Below are 18,016 nucleotides of genomic sequence, written 5' to 3' on the forward strand. Positions count from 1 at the left end.
GGAGGGAGGAAAGGAGGGAAGGAGGGAGGGAGGGAGGGAGGGAGGAAGGAAGGACAAAGTAAATGTGTATGTTAGTAATGGTTAGGCTGTATCATTTTTTTCCTAACATCAAGTTCTCCATTTGTTCAGAAAAACAGGCAATATGCAACAAAATAAACTTTTGATATAGTGCAAATATACGGACACATATATTACTTTTACCTTGTGTTTTACGAAATCTATTTCTTTTTTCTTTTCTCTTTATCAAAAGTGAGGAGAATCCCTCAAATATTTCTGTGTGAATCAATGTAGTTTGGAAGATACATGAGCTGTAGATCTGTGTTCACATGATCTCAAAACAAGTGCTCAGAGCTAGCTAAAACACAACTTGTACTGTAGTCCTTGCCTACCACTACCGTTGACTGTTAGCTTTCTCCATAGCTACAGTCACACTTATTCGTAGACCCTTACTACATTGCCATCATGGAAACATACTGCTTCCATGGGCTTGGGAAACAGCTGGCAAAGCACCTGCCGCACAAGGATGAGGACTTGAGTGGGGACTCCCAATGTAAAACGTCTGGTTAAGTGGCACTGAGCCAGAGCCAGTAGGGAAGAGCAGGTATGTACCCGTGGCTCCTGTAGCTCACTCTCCAAGTAGCCTAGTCATATGGGTAAGCTTTCAGTTTAGGAAGAGACCCTGTCTCTTAACATGAGCCAGGGAATAACTCACGAAGATACCAGAAATCAACTTCTAGCTTCCACATGCCCACACACGTGTGCTTACATACTACACACACACACACACACACGAGAGAGAGAGAGAGAGAGAGAGAGAGAGAGAGAGAGAGAGAGGATGAGAATATCATTCTATTAAGATAGGATTCAAGGACCAACTTCAGTGAGATCCATATACCTAATGTATTTAAGAACCCAGGACCTAGACAACCATATCAAGAAATACTCTTAAGTTCACTGTACCTCTAGATCTTAGACAGAACAGTATTTAACATGGTAGGCTAAGATTCTGTGGTCATGCAATGTGCATTATACAATGTGGAGACAAATAATAATCAACATGAAACAAATCAGCATTTCTTTTGTTACACAGGGAGGCCGAGGCTAACTGAGACATGGCTAAGTCATTTTCTGCATGACAGAGAACACCAAGCTGGTGGGTAGTGGAGTGAGAGAAAAGGTCAATGGAAACTGGATTCAAAGAGATCCAGTAGTGGCATACTGAATTCATCTTTAAAAGTCATTACAAATAAGTGAGAAAAATAGAGAAAAAAATAAAGAGAAATTACAGAGAGATAGTGGCCACACAAGAGAAATTCAAGAAAACAAAATCCACTGACTAAATGAACCCAACATAGCATAATTAGTAATTTACAAGGAAGGGCCCAGCCCATGGTGGGTGATTAGATAGATCACTGGCATGGTGGTCCTGGGTTCTATAAGGAAGCAGGTTGAGGCAGCCAGGGAGGGCCAGCCAGTAAGCAGCATCCCTCCGTGACTTCTGTCTGCATCAGCTCCTGCCTCCAGGACCCTGCCCTGCTTGAGTTCCTGTTTTGACTTTCACCAATGATGGACTGTGATCTGGAAGTATAAGGCAAATAAACCCTTTAACCCCCAATGTGTTTTTTGGTCATGGTGTTTCTTCACAGCAAGAGGAACCCTAAGATAATTGAAGTGTGTGTTTTTTTTATTTCAAAAATTTAAAAAATTAGTAGATTATTTAATATGTTCTGGAACCATAATTGTTCAAAGTGAATTTTTACTTATAAAGATACATTTTTAGCAAATTAAGTAATATATAATATTCCTCCAGAATTGGTTGAAGAACTGAATTTTTGCTATAGGCTTCAATTCATAAGCATTTAATCATAAAGCATCAACAAAGTTTGAGTGCTAATAACAAATTTAGTACATTTTTATTCATTGTGCATTTTTGCTTCTAAACCCTTCGATTTTCTAAAATCCAGAAAGCTCGCAATTTGCCATTTCAATAAGATCTGTATAAATTCATTTAATATTCAAAATTTGACTTGTCACTCCTAATTAAAGTAAACAAAGTCTTGCAACGAATGAATTTAATTACTTCAAAACTAGTATGTCTAACTAAGATGAAAAGCAAACGAGTGCAGTCTAATCTTGGCAAAGAATATTTATGATTATAAGCTTTGTCAATAGCAAAGTGCACCAACTGTTCATATATCTGACTTCCAAGAGACACATGAATGCTAATCAGTTCATTAGAGGCTTCTAGGTTGTGATATTTAGCGGCAGGATATAGTAGCTCTCCTGTCCGTGGAGTGTAATTTTACTCAGAATGAAAAACTGTTTCCAGCAAAGCCTCATCCTTCCTGGTTCTGACTTCCTGCCGCCTGTGTTTTATGAGCTGCACACCTTTCAGGAAGCCGACCGCAATCAGTACTTTGTCATATGAATACAGGCAGGTGTATGTCCTGAGACCATCTGTGGAGCAAGATTTTAGGAACTGTGCTAGTTTGAGAAACCCATACTTCTTAATTAGCCACTCCCAAAATTTTTATAAGATGCTTTTTTATATCTATATATGGCAAACAAAATCCAACAATTTCAGTTAATAATGCCTAAGGGTTAAAAAACAAAAGAACACAAAAAATAACAACAACAATAATAACAAAGAGCAGGCAACAAAAACAGTAGTCACATGTGATGGTGATAACATAGAAAAATAACTGAGAAATAAGTCAATTATAATTATAAAAACATAACTGCAATATACATATAGTAAAATGCATAAGTTCTCAATTGAAAGGGTGATGAAAATCTATACTTCTGATGGATATTTACTTAATGTTTAGTCTAAAAAAAGAGAAAGGAAAATAAATCCTTGCCAGGTCTATAGAGACCACCTCTTTAAAAAGCAGCTGGGGAGGAGATAAATTTCGAGAGGAAACAAACACATTATCCTTAACTGATTGCTACTGAGTGCATTTTTATGATATTTCCTGACAAAGATAGAGAAGGAAGATAAAATTGAACTAATTCACAATTAAGTTGAAAGCACATACAATAAAGTCTATGACAAACCAAATAATAATTTTCGGATTCACTAAATGTCAAGGGAGAAGTAAAAAGAGGAAGTCATATTACTTCAAGCATATCAGTTTAAAGAATTAGGGAAGTCTATTTATAACTCCTCATTTTAGAACTGGGTTGTCCTTTCATATAAAATTCAGATATCCATACGGCATTTTAATAATGCATTATAACAATACTTCATTCCAACGAAAAGATATCCATTGCTGATTTCATACAGTGGTCTGCACAGCAACTCAACATTAGCTTCAGGAAATAAAGAAGTTCATTACTTCAGTTACTAATTAGAGACTAAGCTACAAACTTACTCATGACAAAGACATGTGAATACAAAGCAAACTATAAATCAGACCCAAGCCTCTATGCTACTGATTTATATTCACTGTTTTCAATTTCACTTTGAATTGGAAGAAAACACACTCAAGCAGTAATTATGACAAGCTCCTTATTTTAGTTTGGAATGGCAGTCTTCTAACAGAAATATTACATTATGTGGACTGAGTTATTTTCTAATGTATATCAATCCTTGTGTACTCAGTCATGCTAGGATTTTATAGTCTCTATTTGACTCCTGAAAAAGTTCAAATGTAGTCATGCTTCACAACATTAGATTCAAACTTCCTCAGACTAAGTGTTAATATCTTCATCAGATGGAATTAGGCAAACAGAAGGTGCAAGATTTAACAAACATTCTATTATTCAAGAAGATGAAAAGTAAAAAGACAAAAATATTTAGTGCATTATTTATGATAAAATACACACTGGTTATTTTACCTGAAAGATACAAATTAAACCTTTAATAATATGGAACTATGTAATGTATATTAGTTATAAAAACACTTAAAACAAGAAGAAATTGTCGATCCATTGACAAGGAACTTATTTAGCTATCAAAAGGATATGGACATCTTTATCGCAAACTTGTCATGCACGTCCTCAGGAGGGGGAAAGGTTTCCAAAGTCTTTTCAAGCTGTTGGAGCTGCCTTCCCATCTGCTTCAAGTTCTTTTCCAGCATTTCTGCAGAGACTAGAAGAGAGCATATTAAATGTCTTGAAAGGACAAAATTATAATATATAAAGGTACAACAATCTAGTAACAAAACATTTGTTTAAAAAAAAATCCTCATAGTGAGAAAATGCATTCTAAAACATTCTGTTTAATCAAATTTAATTTTTAACCTTTTGAATTTTAAATCCAGATATAAAGGGAATCAGACAATTAATTCTTTATAAAATAGGGAGAAATACAGGAAGTTCCTACATAAGCCAACCACACTTAAGAAATAACTGGTTAAAAGTAGACATCCTTACCACTACAAACACAACAGAATAATCTAGTCACATAAGAGTAAAGGAACTTCATTTGAAATAATGAACTCAAATACAATTGTTACATTTTTCCCCAAGAAATCTCTTGAGAGAACTGGTGAATAGTTGCAAAGAATGTGCCAAAAGTCTCTGTATGGGACAAATTAATCTCTCCTAGGAATGAAGAGGTCGAAGATGGCATTTTAGATCACAAAGACATTCTTTACCTGTACCTGAGCACCATCTTTGTTTATTATCTAATCACCGACAGGCTCTATCTTGGAGTTGAATGCTTTTGCAGTCAGTACAAATGAACAACCCATAGTAACCAAGACAGCTGTCTCTTGAGCCATTGGGAAGAACTGGCCTTGCAGTCTCTACAGACTCATTCATTTTTACATGAATAAGGTAAGAGGTAACTATTCCATAAAGTAGACATAGTACCCTCAAAATGACTTTTAAATATTGATTTGCTTTAGGTTCAGATAAATTGTAATAAAAATTTCTATTAAATTATGTAAAATGATGTCTTTAAATTAAATTAATACAATAATTCTAAGTATCCTTTGATTTTCTAACATTGAATTAATCATGAAGAATGAGTACAAGTTTTACCTATGAGTGAGGAGATATGCAGTGAAGCAATCAAAATCCCCAGGAACATGGTTTAAACAAAGAAAAAAACAAACATAATAAAGTCTGACAATAATGGTTTTCGTTCTTGAAAAAAATATGCAACAGAAAAAAAATGAAAAATGTAAAATATATGAAGTGTTGTTGTGTTTTTATATAGTTGTATGCCAAACAACAATCACATCAATATCGTTTAACAAAATCTTATACTTTTATTTTAATTAACAATCTAATTGTTAAATACCACAATTATTGAGTTATAAGACTGAGTTACATGTCACAGTTGTCAGAAGAATGATATTAGAGTCTTTGGCTCAGACCATGGAGAAATCATTCTCAATTTATACTCATACATTTTCCCAAATGATTTATCTTGTTTTATCTTTTAAATTTCTGCTGTATATCCAATGCAGGCTTTTCAAGATGAGATAGGGCTAAGGCTAGAGCTGAGAAACACAATGTATGCTTAGGTTACAGGAGGCTGTGGGTTCAGCTTTCCTACCAATCTGATAGTAAACGAGAAGGTTTGCATAGAATCGTTAAACTATGACTATGACAGCAGTTAAGGTAATAATTGAGTCTGGTTCATTCTTATTGCCAGCTAGCATGTTGCTGGACACTGCTCTTAATGGTAATGGGTTATCTTATGTCTGCTCATCAATGTATCCACAACCATGGCTTCTCCTAAACCAGATCCATAAGCCTTCATTTACTTCTCTTACTCCCAAGTGCTTAATTTGTTACTTCTTAAGTTCTCTCTCTGAATTACAGAAAAGATACTTTTTGTTCTACTAGTCTATTCGGTCCGTTTTCTTATGTGTCATTAGCATGTGTTTTATAATATTTTAAGAAATCTCACTGGTGGCTCAATTGTTTTTATATGTTGAAAATGCTATTATGCAAAGATTAAAAAAATATTTTTCAGTAACTAAATATGTGGTGAAGAAAGTTTAAAGTCATATACCAACTTAGTGCTATGAATTGTATTTTATGACTACAGCAGTACTTGCTATAAACAACAGTATCAATGATGATCTTAGCCTTTGCTGAGTATTGATATAAGCCTGCCTCTCTCACATCATAATCTAGGTGTCATTTGTATTCCAAGTTTACAAAATTAGGAAACCAAGGCATAGTATTCAAGAAAAGCATAAACAATTAAAAAGTGCAATGTTACTTTTTAAAAAAGAACATCTAAAGCAATGTTGTACCATTGAATGCAAAAGCACATGCCTAAAATATAGGGAAAAAATCAAGGACGACAACAAATAGGAGCGTGAGGACCCTCACAAATCAAAAGACAGCAGGGACAGGTTGGGAAATATGCCTAACCTATAACAAAAAACAGATGCAAGACCTGCAGCTTGACTGAAATACGTGTTTATGTAGATTTGAACCTTTGTTAAACAAAGGGTGCCAAAGATTCTGTAAGTGTAAAAGTTCCTCAACCACCTGGAAACTTTGTAAAGAAGGAAGAGAGAATATGGTTCCTGACACCAGAAATCAACAACTGTGAGCTTGTGGAGAACACTTGGGAAACAAAAGGCTCAAGACAGATGCTGAGAGAGCACAGCTGGAGCTGTTAGGGGTGGGGTGGCTAGGACTTTGGTGGTGGTTGTTTTCTTGAACCACACAGTCTTTTCCAACACCAACTGAGTCTCTTAACTCTTAACTGGATTTCTTACAATTTACAAGCCCTTCCCTAAGGTTCCAAAGTTCATTAGGGTGGCTCATGAACTTGGGAAGTCACAACCCTTACAGCTGTAATGTTATTAAAATGGACACAACACAGGAGCAGCCCGAGTCAGGAGAAGCTGACTATGAAGGACAGGCGATCTGGCAGAGCTCCCTGCTCTCTTTAGGTAAGCCATGCTCCTCCCAGAAATCTCCAGGCTCACAAACCAGAAAGATCCCTTAACAATTTGCTTCAGTTTTTATTGGAATACTATGACAAGGCCATGGTAACTAAAGCGCTGGCCATGGATGCCTAAGGCAAGCTTGACAGCCTCTCACTCCATCCCTTGAGGATGAGGAGGGAGGGAATGTAAAGTACTCATCCCTTATTCACATAGCTAATACATTGGAGCACTGCTCCATACTGGACAGAAGGCTTCTGGAACCATCCTTTACAGTGCACTGGGGACTGCTTTCCGGTGGTGTGAAGCAACGTCTTTTATGTTCAATTTCAACATCACTGAAAACAGAATTACGCCACCTTCAATTCTTACCTGACTTTTTATACGCTATTACGTAGGATGAAGCCTTTTGGAGTGGGGAAATATATTGTGTTTTTATTTGTAGAAACAAGTGAAGGCAGCATCTAAGGAGCTCCAGGAAAGGCGCCGTGTGCACCCAGGAAAGGTGCGGTGTGTACCCAGGAAAGGTGCGGTGTGTACCCAGGAAAGGTGCGGTGTGTACCCAGGAAAGGCGCCATGTGCACCCAGGAAAGGAGCAGTGTGTACCCAGGAAAGGTGCGGTGTGTACCCAGGAAAGGTGCGGTGTGTACCCAGGAAAGGCGCCGTGTGCACCCAGGAAAGGAGCGGTGTGTACCCAGGAAAGGTGCGGTGTGCACCACCACCACTACACTGTAGGTCAACAAGCATTGTGGCAGTGTGGAAATCAGTTTAAAGAAAGTCACTGTGTTCCCAGGCAAATCATTAGAGGTACTTGGGGGCACATTTAAGGACACCAGCCAGAATAGTTAAGCTTCCCTATAAAATGTGCTTGTGTCTACTCTACAAACAGAAATCCTACTAAGCCATTTCTTCTGCTTCATCTGCACTCTCTGATTACATTACTCGTACATTGTAGTTAAGTGAATTTAAATGTAATTGACCAACCTCTCACTGCTAGCTTTTAAGTAAGGACCAAAACACATTTGGAAGAGAAAAAGGAGTGTGTAAATTTCAGGCTAATAAAATACAGTCCAATGGTTGGAGCCATCGAACGGGTAAATCTAAAGAGTTTTAAGAATCACTCTGGCAGTTTCTTTTCCAGCAATTACTAAATTTCTATAAACAGTTTTTTTTCTTCAAACTTTTACCCTTGAGGCTCAAAGATTATTTTTCATGAGTAATTTGAAAGAGACTGGGACTTTTCAACCGTATCCACTATAGAAGTTTTCATTCACAGATATACCTGTGCATGAGCTACAGAATGGACAGCATGCTCTCTGCAAGAACAAGTGCTCAATCTCACAAGACAATGCCTTTCAGAAGCCAGCTTAGGGGCTGGGGATTTAGCTCAGTGGTAGTGAGCATGGCTAGCAAGCCTACAGGTAAGGTTCCTAGCTCTGGTGGAGGTTGGGTGAGAATTAATATCAGTTTCAAGTGCAGACAGCTATCAATCCTGAATTTGCTATAGATCTGAGGATTCCTAGAAGCTCCACCCTACCTTTTACCTTTCAACTTTGTCACATTTCTGGACTAAGAAATGAACCTTTTACCATTACTTAGACTAATCATAATAAACGCAGATGCTATAAAGTTGGCTCTTTTAGTGAAGATTCAATTAGATATGCTATCTCTCCATTACTTAAGGTCCAGTCGTCAACCAGCTCATCTACAGAGTATTGGCAGGAGGAGGACCACAAGTTGTTTCCTGTACACAAAGCTGCTAGTTTTGAACCTTCCCTGTCATAGATAATATTCAACTACTTAACAGGCATCTCATTCCTAGGTTCAGACAGAGTAAACATCCATTCCCCTCCAAGTTCCTGTTTTTCTCCAACACCATCTCTGCACTGGGCATATGGATTTTCACACTAATTTCCAGATGTTTGTTCCATAACATTTGAGTATCTGAGCCAAGACCTACCCACAACCTGGCAGGATAGACGTGATGATCTCTTACAAAGTATTCTCAAATATAATAGATACCTTATAGTTCTACTGTTCCTGTAGGTTGTCATCCACTTTGTACCTGATTCTATAAATGTCATGTATCTCCTCTACTTGTGTTGCGCATCCTATTCTTGTGTCACTTTTATCTTTGGATTTATACTAAAAGCCAAGCCTCTCCAAGTCCACTAGAAGATATGCTCTAATGCTTCTATCATTAGAACCATAAATTGTCTCAGCCTTTGCAATTGAAGTACTCTATAAAGTTATCACTTTATACAACTTGTTCCTCAGTGGTGGGAATTCTGTAAAAGAGGACTTCCTATCATGAACCTCACAGTTTTTTGAGACAAGTTCTGCAATTAGTAAAATGGAACTGAGCTTCATCTATGCCACTAAAATGTGTTAGAAGTTCTTCTAATTATAATTTTTATTAAAGTTTTATTCTTTTATCTAAAAAAACAAGGAAAACATTTTTTTATTTCTTTCTATATCTTCAGTAATATAACACTTGCAGTTCCTCAAACGTTTGTTGGAGGAATAAATTTTGAATTTATCATTAGAATTTTCTTATAAAATTATTACAAATAAAATATAAAAAGAGTTTTATTATCTATTTCATTAACATCTGTCAGTCTTTTGTCAAGCATGCTGTCACTATGACAAGAACAGACAAATATGGATGAAGGGGCTATAGAACAGAACTTAAATCACAAGATACACATTCAAACTTAAAGCAATTATGAATGTAAGTTTTTTAAAATACTATGACTTAATATTATGAGAGGATTTTAAGTTAAAAAGATTAGGAATTACATTTATTTAAGTAATCTTTGCAATGAAAAAATGATCCATAATATTCTTGAGCCTTGATTATCATTTCCTAACATTTATTAAATAATGTCACATTCACACTTATATACCATGATACAACACAAGAAAATAATTATTAAAATTTAAAAACTTATTACCACTGGAAAAGTTAAACATTTGTACTAAATTAATTTTCTGCCATATATAGAAACATTTTTATGTTAGAAACAAGTTTCAGACTCAACAAATTAGCTTTTCCTTTATAATGCAATAATAGCTGCATAATATTTTATGAATGTCGAGTTAAAAATAATAAAGTCAAATGGACAAGACAGACACAAATCAATCTTAATAGTACTTTAATCCTGAAATCAATGAGGTCTCCAATGAAAGACATTTGTTACATTACAGGACAAGCTGTAACAGGAAGACCAACATTAATATTCTAAGCTCTATCATACTCGAGGCTATACCACATGCTTGAAATACAGGGTTATGTTCTTTGGTTTCTTTTTCTGCATCATGTTGCCAGGGAAAAGGCTTCTATGTGTTGAAGGGCATTGTGAGTGAATGATGCAAAACAGAGATTTTAACAGCCGCATCAGAAAACACGGAACACCTTTTTCTGCAGTGCAATTTTACTTTTATGTGAAGAACAAATTGGTCTTCTCTGCAAGAAGGATGTGGGATTTAAAGCAAGGAATGATCTGTGAATGAAAATTGTATTTGTGGGACAAGACCAACTAGCAAGACATGTTTAAATGTAGAGAACCTGAAAATCTTTTACATCAACAGGTATTTTAAAAAAGGCAAAAATTAAATCCAATAGCTCATAGAAGGGATGACTGTTATCAATAGTCAAAATGGCACCTCCAGCTAAATATGAATTTCATGTGAATACACTGGAGGGTGATAGTACTGCCTTTGAGTGGCCCGCAGGAGAAGTATTAGGCATAAATGGCCCAGTCAGGGAAGCTAACTGAGACCTGCAACTCTTCCTCCTTTCCTCCAAGTCCAATCGCCCAGTCTAAAGCCCGGCTCTGCAGCAAGCTGCCTCCTCCATCCTCACTTCCCACATCTTCAATGTGGGAAGTACAGATCTTCCCCACAAACCATATGTTGCCACATGGTTTTCTCCCAGTCCCCAACTCCATCAGGCATTCCCATAGCACAGGGAAATGGTTGGGCTAACTGTGGATTCTAGCCTTACCTTCCTCTCTTCCAATAGCAGTCCCCATCATTGCATCAGGGCACCTGCTGCTGACTAGCACTCCACTATGCCTCTATCTCAAGTGGATCACACATATCATCTTCCCCTGCAAACTTCCTCCCAACTAATCCACTTGTGGTGGAGTGTAAAGCTGTAGAGGCAGTATGAAAATCAGTGTGCTCTTTCCCCAGTGAGATAAGAAGCGATTTACCTCAAGATCCAGCTATATCACTTGCATCATATGTATATACCAAAATATACATGCTCAGCCATGTTCATTGCTGCTCCTTTCATAATATCCAGAAACTAGAAACAGCCTAGATGCCCCTCAACATAAGAAGAGATTTTAAAAGTCCTACTTTCATGCAGTGGAGTATTACACAGCCATTAAATATACATAAAAACATGAAATTCGCAGATAAATGAAACTAGAAAGAAAATCACCTTGACTGAGGTAACTCAAAAAAAAATGACATGTAATCATTCACATGTAGATATTAGTTATTAAATCAATGATAACCAACCTACAATCCTTAGAACCACAGTGGTTAGTTATGGAGTATGGGACTGGGGGGAGGGAGCATATAGATCTTAGAAAGTAGAAATAGAATAGATAGTTAGGGATGGATGGGGAACTGTAGGGGAAGAGTCAAGTGGAACAAAGAAAATGAAGTGAAGGAGAGACCCCAAAACTTAAGCACAATTTGAGGGGTAGCATGAAAAACTAATGCAGCAGAAACTTCCTAAAATATATACATAGATGAAGGAGATGTAAATGAAATCTGCAAATAATGAGTGAGAGAGTTCACTAACCATCGCCTGTAACCAGAGGTAGATTTCATTATCTGGATTATATTGTATCTAATTGATTTGCTGGCCAAAAGGGGTCCTACTGGGACCTGCAAACAACCCAGACTGTTGCCAAAGCTATAGGGTGCTCACTACAAATGGACAGTAATGCTCCAATTACTGAAGACAACATCCATACAACACATAAACAGAGACAACCAGCGGGTGCCTACACAGTGTCTTCACCGCTATGTAATGGTCTTCTTGGTACAGGAAGGTGCTCTGCATACTACCAATGGGGAAACCTAAGTACCAACTCAGCCAAAAATCCTTTGGTCTATCATGGCGTGGCACATGCAAAATATGCTAGTGCAATGGTGGCCCAAAGCTTGGGTGAGTAACCAACTAATATCTGATTTGACCTAATGTCCACTCCTTGAGATGGAACCCATACCTGACAATGCTTAAGTGACCAAGAACCCAAGACTAGACAGCCTAAGGACATGGAGTAAAACCGAAGACTACTCTTCTACATGTAGCAATTAAAAAGACTCCTAATGACATTCAGTGCTTTGTTCACCAAGAGCTAGCCAAGTGATGCACATATCCCATCTTCTTTCTGTAGTAAAATGATGGTAAACTCGTTGTTCATAGCTATTTTTTTAGACACTAGAAAGCTTTGTCTTTACTGAGACAAGTGTCTAGCATACGGTCTACTCAGCGTCTACTTGAGAGTCAGAGTTCATTTCTTATAAGCTCAAAACAGCAAAAGCAATTGCTAGGTCCTCATTATTTTCTTCATTAAGTATATAGTATTGCTCTTACTGTCTTGCCCCCCACCCCTCTCTGCCTTCCCTTTCCCCCTCTCTCCACATGGCCATAGCCAGCCTCTACTTCTCTACTCTTTTCCCTGTCTCTATCTTTCTACAATAAAGACTGTAAAATAAGCAAACAAACAAAAAGTATATAGTATTGTAAAGGCTATTTGCTAAGAAACTGCTATTATGTTGATATTAATATACATATTTATAGGCCAAATAAAACTCACTAGTGACAGATCAATTTAAAGGCATAATAAGAATGAACCCTTGTGAGCAAAGAGAGCAAGGTTACACATATATAGTATAGTATTCTTCTACTTGTGTAAGGTTATACATGAATTCTTTAGACACACATATGAATGTGAGTCAACATATTTTCTAATGTATCAATAGCAGGATGTAGCTGTTATCATTAATTACCTCTTAATTTATGGCATATCTTAATAACTCTTGGTTGACAAATTTGTTTTGAATGTAACCTACAAATAACTCTCAAAATTCTGAGTGGTTGAATGGCTGCTGGGGTCCAGCTGAATTTAAAGGTTATTTAACACAGTGGAACTGCATTTTTTAAAAAAATATTTGGGGTAAAAATCAAAATGTAAACTTAAACAAAATGTTTTAAGCTAATGCAGAGTAAAATAGGATTCTACTTTCCAATAACATACAGGAGTACTTGCCTATCCAACTGCTAATGTACTCAGCTATATACTTATGACTAGCGAAAATGTTGGGTGCAGATTGCTTTCAATTATATAAAAGTGCTTCCACACTCATCACATACCTACACACACATACCACACCAACCATAAACACACACACACACACACACAACTCATATATCTTTTTATAGTTTAAGGTAATCCAGGGTGAAATTCTAAAAACTGAGAAGACCATACAAGTTAAAACTCTATATTAATATATTATCCACACGGACTTGTGTTTGCATGCACAGTAATGCCTGCACAGCTAGATGAGTGTGAAGCAGATGTTTTCACTGAAAGATAAAAGTAACAAGTGTGATGAACTTAGAACTTTGAATACAGTGCATTAGTGTATTAGGTTCTGTACTAGCTTTATAACCATTAGACACTGTTGTCCCCACTGTATATATAAGTAAACATGCAGAGGCTCAAAAAAAAAAAAAAAAGCTACCTGAATTAGGTCAGTGTTGGATAGAAAAGAAAAGGCTCAAGTGCTGAAGGACTGATCCCTGGCTACTGGTACCATGAGAGTACTAACCCTGATACATTAGTCCACCAGTCAGTTCACAGACCACCTGACTATTAAAACCTAGAGCTTACAGGGAGGGCCTACTTAAGGCCTATCTTTGAATGATGCATCATGTCCTAAGTCTTCCCCTCTTTCCCTGTTGGATGCCAAGAAGTGATCAACTTTCCCAGCAATGTACTACAACCACCATGAGTGCCTGCCTTGCCTGCAGCCTGAATACAAGGAGCCAGCAGACCTAGGACTGAAACTTCAGGAATGGGGAAGTTGTTCAAGCAGCCCCTTCTCAAGTGCAGCTGGCAGAAATTAACTTGTCATCCCCCTTCCAGTTGGATATTTCAGGTTATTTTGTCAGAGCAATTCACTGGAGGCGATATGTCTAGGAACCAATCCTAACTCACTGAAGGGTATGCTTCTAGGAAGCTGGCATCTGAACTCCAGATCTTAGCTTCTATGGTGACGCTCTGAAAGAGCGGCTTCTCTCACATTACAATGTCTCCAGTATCTAACTTGATGGTGTTTTTGTTTGCCATCTAAAATTACTAGCTATCATAGCTGTAAATAAGGAATCCCTTAAATTCTGAGGACTTTGTAAATTAAAGTCATTTTGTATTAGAAAATTTGACCAGCTTATCAACAGTGACCCTTAAAACTGAAACCAGTTCAGTTTCAAGTCCAGTGAACTCTAAATATAACTTCAAGGGCGATTTCTCTTCACTACTTCATGGTAACAGAGGGGATGGCCATACTCTCTGAAGTTATGACAGCTTGGTGAAAGGTATCCGCTAAGACGCACATCGTCCGAAAATCTCAGAATGTGACCTCCATGGAAACAGGGCTTTCATACATGGAACTGAGTATGTCAACATAAAACAATTCCTAACAAGTTACCTAGTGACTGATGACCCCAGGCAGAGGACAAGCCACCCAGACTTTAAAAGAGAGGGCAGCAAAAAGGATAAGAGCAAAGTGTACACTGCTATGTCTACAAGTCCGGGACTCACAAAAAGGTGAGAAAAAACAAGTAATGTTTTTTCCCTTGGAACTTTCTAGAAAAGTGGCCTGTTGCAACTACCTTTACATGGGATTAATAGCTTGTGGATATGAGAGAGAATAGGCTTGTTATTTGTAGGCATTCAACTATGGAGATCAGTTATGGTGGCTCAAGGAAATGAATAAAAATTTCACTCAAGATTTGCCTATTCTTTAACAACGTATGGGCTTCTGAGGAACAGGTTGTAATTCTGCCTGCAACAGCTTATCAACTCTAGCCGCTCCTCCTCAGCCCCTGGAGGTTACACATTACCTTGCCACCCAAGAGTCAGAGATGACTGCCATAAATGTTTGTTCCATATGCAGCTGAGGTTCCTTTGTTCCAGATTACAATTACAGATGTGCTATTGTAAGCTGTTCTTCTGACTGTCCTATTTTGACATCTTTCATCTTCCTTGTTGGTGATTTCCCATCCCATGTGGCAAACCAGAAGCAGTTAATAGTGCCTCACCACCAGCAGCTTAAAGAGAGCTCCAAGACCTTGGCTGCCACTACAGATATGGTTCCGCTATTTGATCTTAGCTGTGGCTCATAGGCGACACTGACAGAACTCCTCTTGAAGCTACGTCAAATCACTTGCTGGCCAAAAATCTGCACACACTGTAAACTGCTAGTTTCTGGAGAAGATTAATGCTGTATTGATGCCACTTTCAGTCTGTTAACCTCCAAAAAGATATAGAGGTCTTCGTGATGTAGTTTTCTTCTTCATCATCATCTATCAACCCAAACAGCAGCGGGTTCGGAAATGTTCCTAGCTCGGTATCTCAAAAAGCAATCTTTAGCTCCAAGTAGTTCCTGTATGGCCAGTGTTCTTCAATGTCACACTGAAGCATCTTTAATCCTTCCAGTGATCTTGGCCATACTGCTTGTGCTCCAGCTAGCTGCTTTCAAAACAGTTTATATTTGCACTATAAAATGATTATACTAACAACCTCATATTCAAGTTTCCAGTTTGAGCATTTGAAGCCAAAGTTACATTAACTCTCCTAGAAATCAGTTGGCAGGAATTACATACATGGCTCCCTACCATTACACAGTGCATGTAATACAAAGTACATAGTGAGCAGAAATCTAGTGATTACCTTGGAAATGATCAAACTGTTCTACTTTTATATATGTAAAAAATTTATTATAAAACTTCATATATCCCATTATCTATAGATAGTATAAACAACACGGTTTAAGTAAATTATATTTTGAAAGTAAATTTACCTTTATTATCTTTAGCTTTATTAATTTCTTAAATATATTCATTAGATGTCTATAAAGTGAAATTAAACATTGCAATACATCCTAGGAGTCCTAGGCTACGCTTATGAGCACAACTCTTATTCATTGTAGACACAGAGAAAACAGCTCAGAAACATTTTATTCTTTCAATGGGAGAATAAAAACATAAAATGATCTACGTTTCTGCTTTGATTACTTTCATCAGGTAACTCTGATTATTCCCAACTATCATCAATTACATGATTTAATTAAAATCACAAGTATTACATGTGGAAAGCAGGGATAAATAGAAAAGAAATATACATCCAAGTACAGTGAGGAAAACAAAACCACAAAAACAATCTTGTCATATGCCAGCATAAATGAATGCATCCTAGGAGTAAACCAAAGGGATGCCATTGGTTGAACGTTAACACAAAATGTGAGTGCTCACAAATACATTTATTAAGAATGTTTCATGCTTCCTTGTGTATATATTCATTTATGACGATTCAAAAAAAATCCAAGAATATTTATAATTATTTACAAGTGTGATAATTAGTAGTTTGTACAGGAACTTTCCCCAGTTATAAATTATTCACTAGAGCTTTGAATATTGCATTTATAACTGCTCTTAGATCTAATATGGTAAGATAAAAATAATCAATATATGCTATTCTATGGGTAAAAATCTGTAAACAAAGAAGAAATGATCTTTATTAGGTAGAGTCACTGTCATAAATAAAATACTAATTGGCTTAATGCTAACTTCCTGTCTCACAGCCCTAGTGGTGGCAGCCTTGCTTTCTCTGCAGCCTGTCACCTCGGCTTGCAGAGAACCCTCTTCTCAGTATGGCATCCGACAGTCTCCCTGTGCATATCGCTGAGGGGAGGCTGCTATCCGAGCTGTCCCTTTGCCTACAGGGACACAAGTCGGATTCAGTGTAGGACAATGTTCGCATTATAAGCAGGGAAATAACAACCCTAACCACAGTCAAGTTCAGAAATAGCAGAGGAGAGTTGAGATATGAGCTTATGAAGAGAACAATTCAGGCCCTAAAAGCAGAAGTAGATTTCTTGCCTTTTCACAATGCCATGAAGTCAATATGTCCTATCACAACTTCCTATGATTAAGTCATTCTTTCATATGTACATCATAAATTAACAGAGTATCTTATCAAGCAAACTCAAATAAATAGAAATGCAGTGCATATCAGTAAATTCTAATATCATACAATATGAAACATCAAGTTAATTATTTATCTCACTCAAAATATAAAATTCCAGTCTATAAATCAACTCCAAAACTTACTATTTTCAATGAACACAATGTTAGCTATGTTGGTAACTCTTCTTTGGGGGCTGGGGGCAGGGTGGACAGAAAATGACACTGAACAAATTACTAAACCAAATATCATAAAAGTTTATGTGCCTTCTGATAACATTTGTCGTTTCGAGAAGGCAACAGCTGAGACTTCGTGGCAGACTTTAGAGAACCTGTGTGCTAGCTACAGAAGATGAATGTGAAAGTTTCAGACATGATACAGTTTCCAGGTGGCAGCCACCTGGAAATTTAGTGTTCTAAGTGCTCACAGTAGGTGAATAAAAGATAAACATTTGATATTTGGTTAGGTATTTTTCAAAAAAAATGTAGGAAAATCATGAGAACTAGAGAATAGGAGATATATTTAGCAGGCAATTATTTGGGTCAGATAAAAGAATTACTAGCACACTAATAGAGACTGAGAAGCAGAAAGAAGTATATTAAATAAGACGGAACAAAATTAGAGATGACACATCAAGGAATCCTTTTAAGTGGTAAGAATACACACATAGAAGCAATTAGAAGTAGGCTTTGGTGAACCATCTTGACAATCTATAGAACATCACTTCTTACAATAGACTTCTAAGAGCAAATTCCATTCCCAACAAGTACAGGAACAATCTTGATCTGGAGGAGTTTTAAAGTAGTGATGGAAGGATTCCAAGGACAGTATTTATCCTTAAGGGCAAAGTCAAATACTGACATACTTTTTTTTTCTTTA

At 37.0% G+C, this 18,016-nt stretch overlaps 1 protein-coding gene across 5 annotated transcripts in view; it reads right to left on the bottom strand.

The window, feature by feature from the left end:
* Diaph3 (diaphanous related formin 3) overlaps positions 1-18,016 on the bottom strand; it is a 471,820-nt gene that overhangs the window by 160,511 nt on the left and 293,293 nt on the right. For all 5 annotated transcript variants that reach the window (XM_031361487.1, XM_031361488.1, XM_031361490.1 and 2 more), the window contains one exon: positions 3,969-4,093. In XM_031361487.1, the coding sequence (XP_031217347.1) occupies positions 3,969-4,093 (125 nt within the window). The remainder of the gene's footprint in view (positions 1-3,968; positions 4,094-18,016) is intronic.

Source organism: Mastomys coucha, unplaced genomic scaffold, assembly GCF_008632895.1.
Source record: "Mastomys coucha isolate ucsf_1 unplaced genomic scaffold, UCSF_Mcou_1 pScaffold9, whole genome shotgun sequence".
In the NCBI taxonomy this organism is placed as follows: domain Eukaryota; kingdom Metazoa; phylum Chordata; class Mammalia; order Rodentia; family Muridae; genus Mastomys; species Mastomys coucha.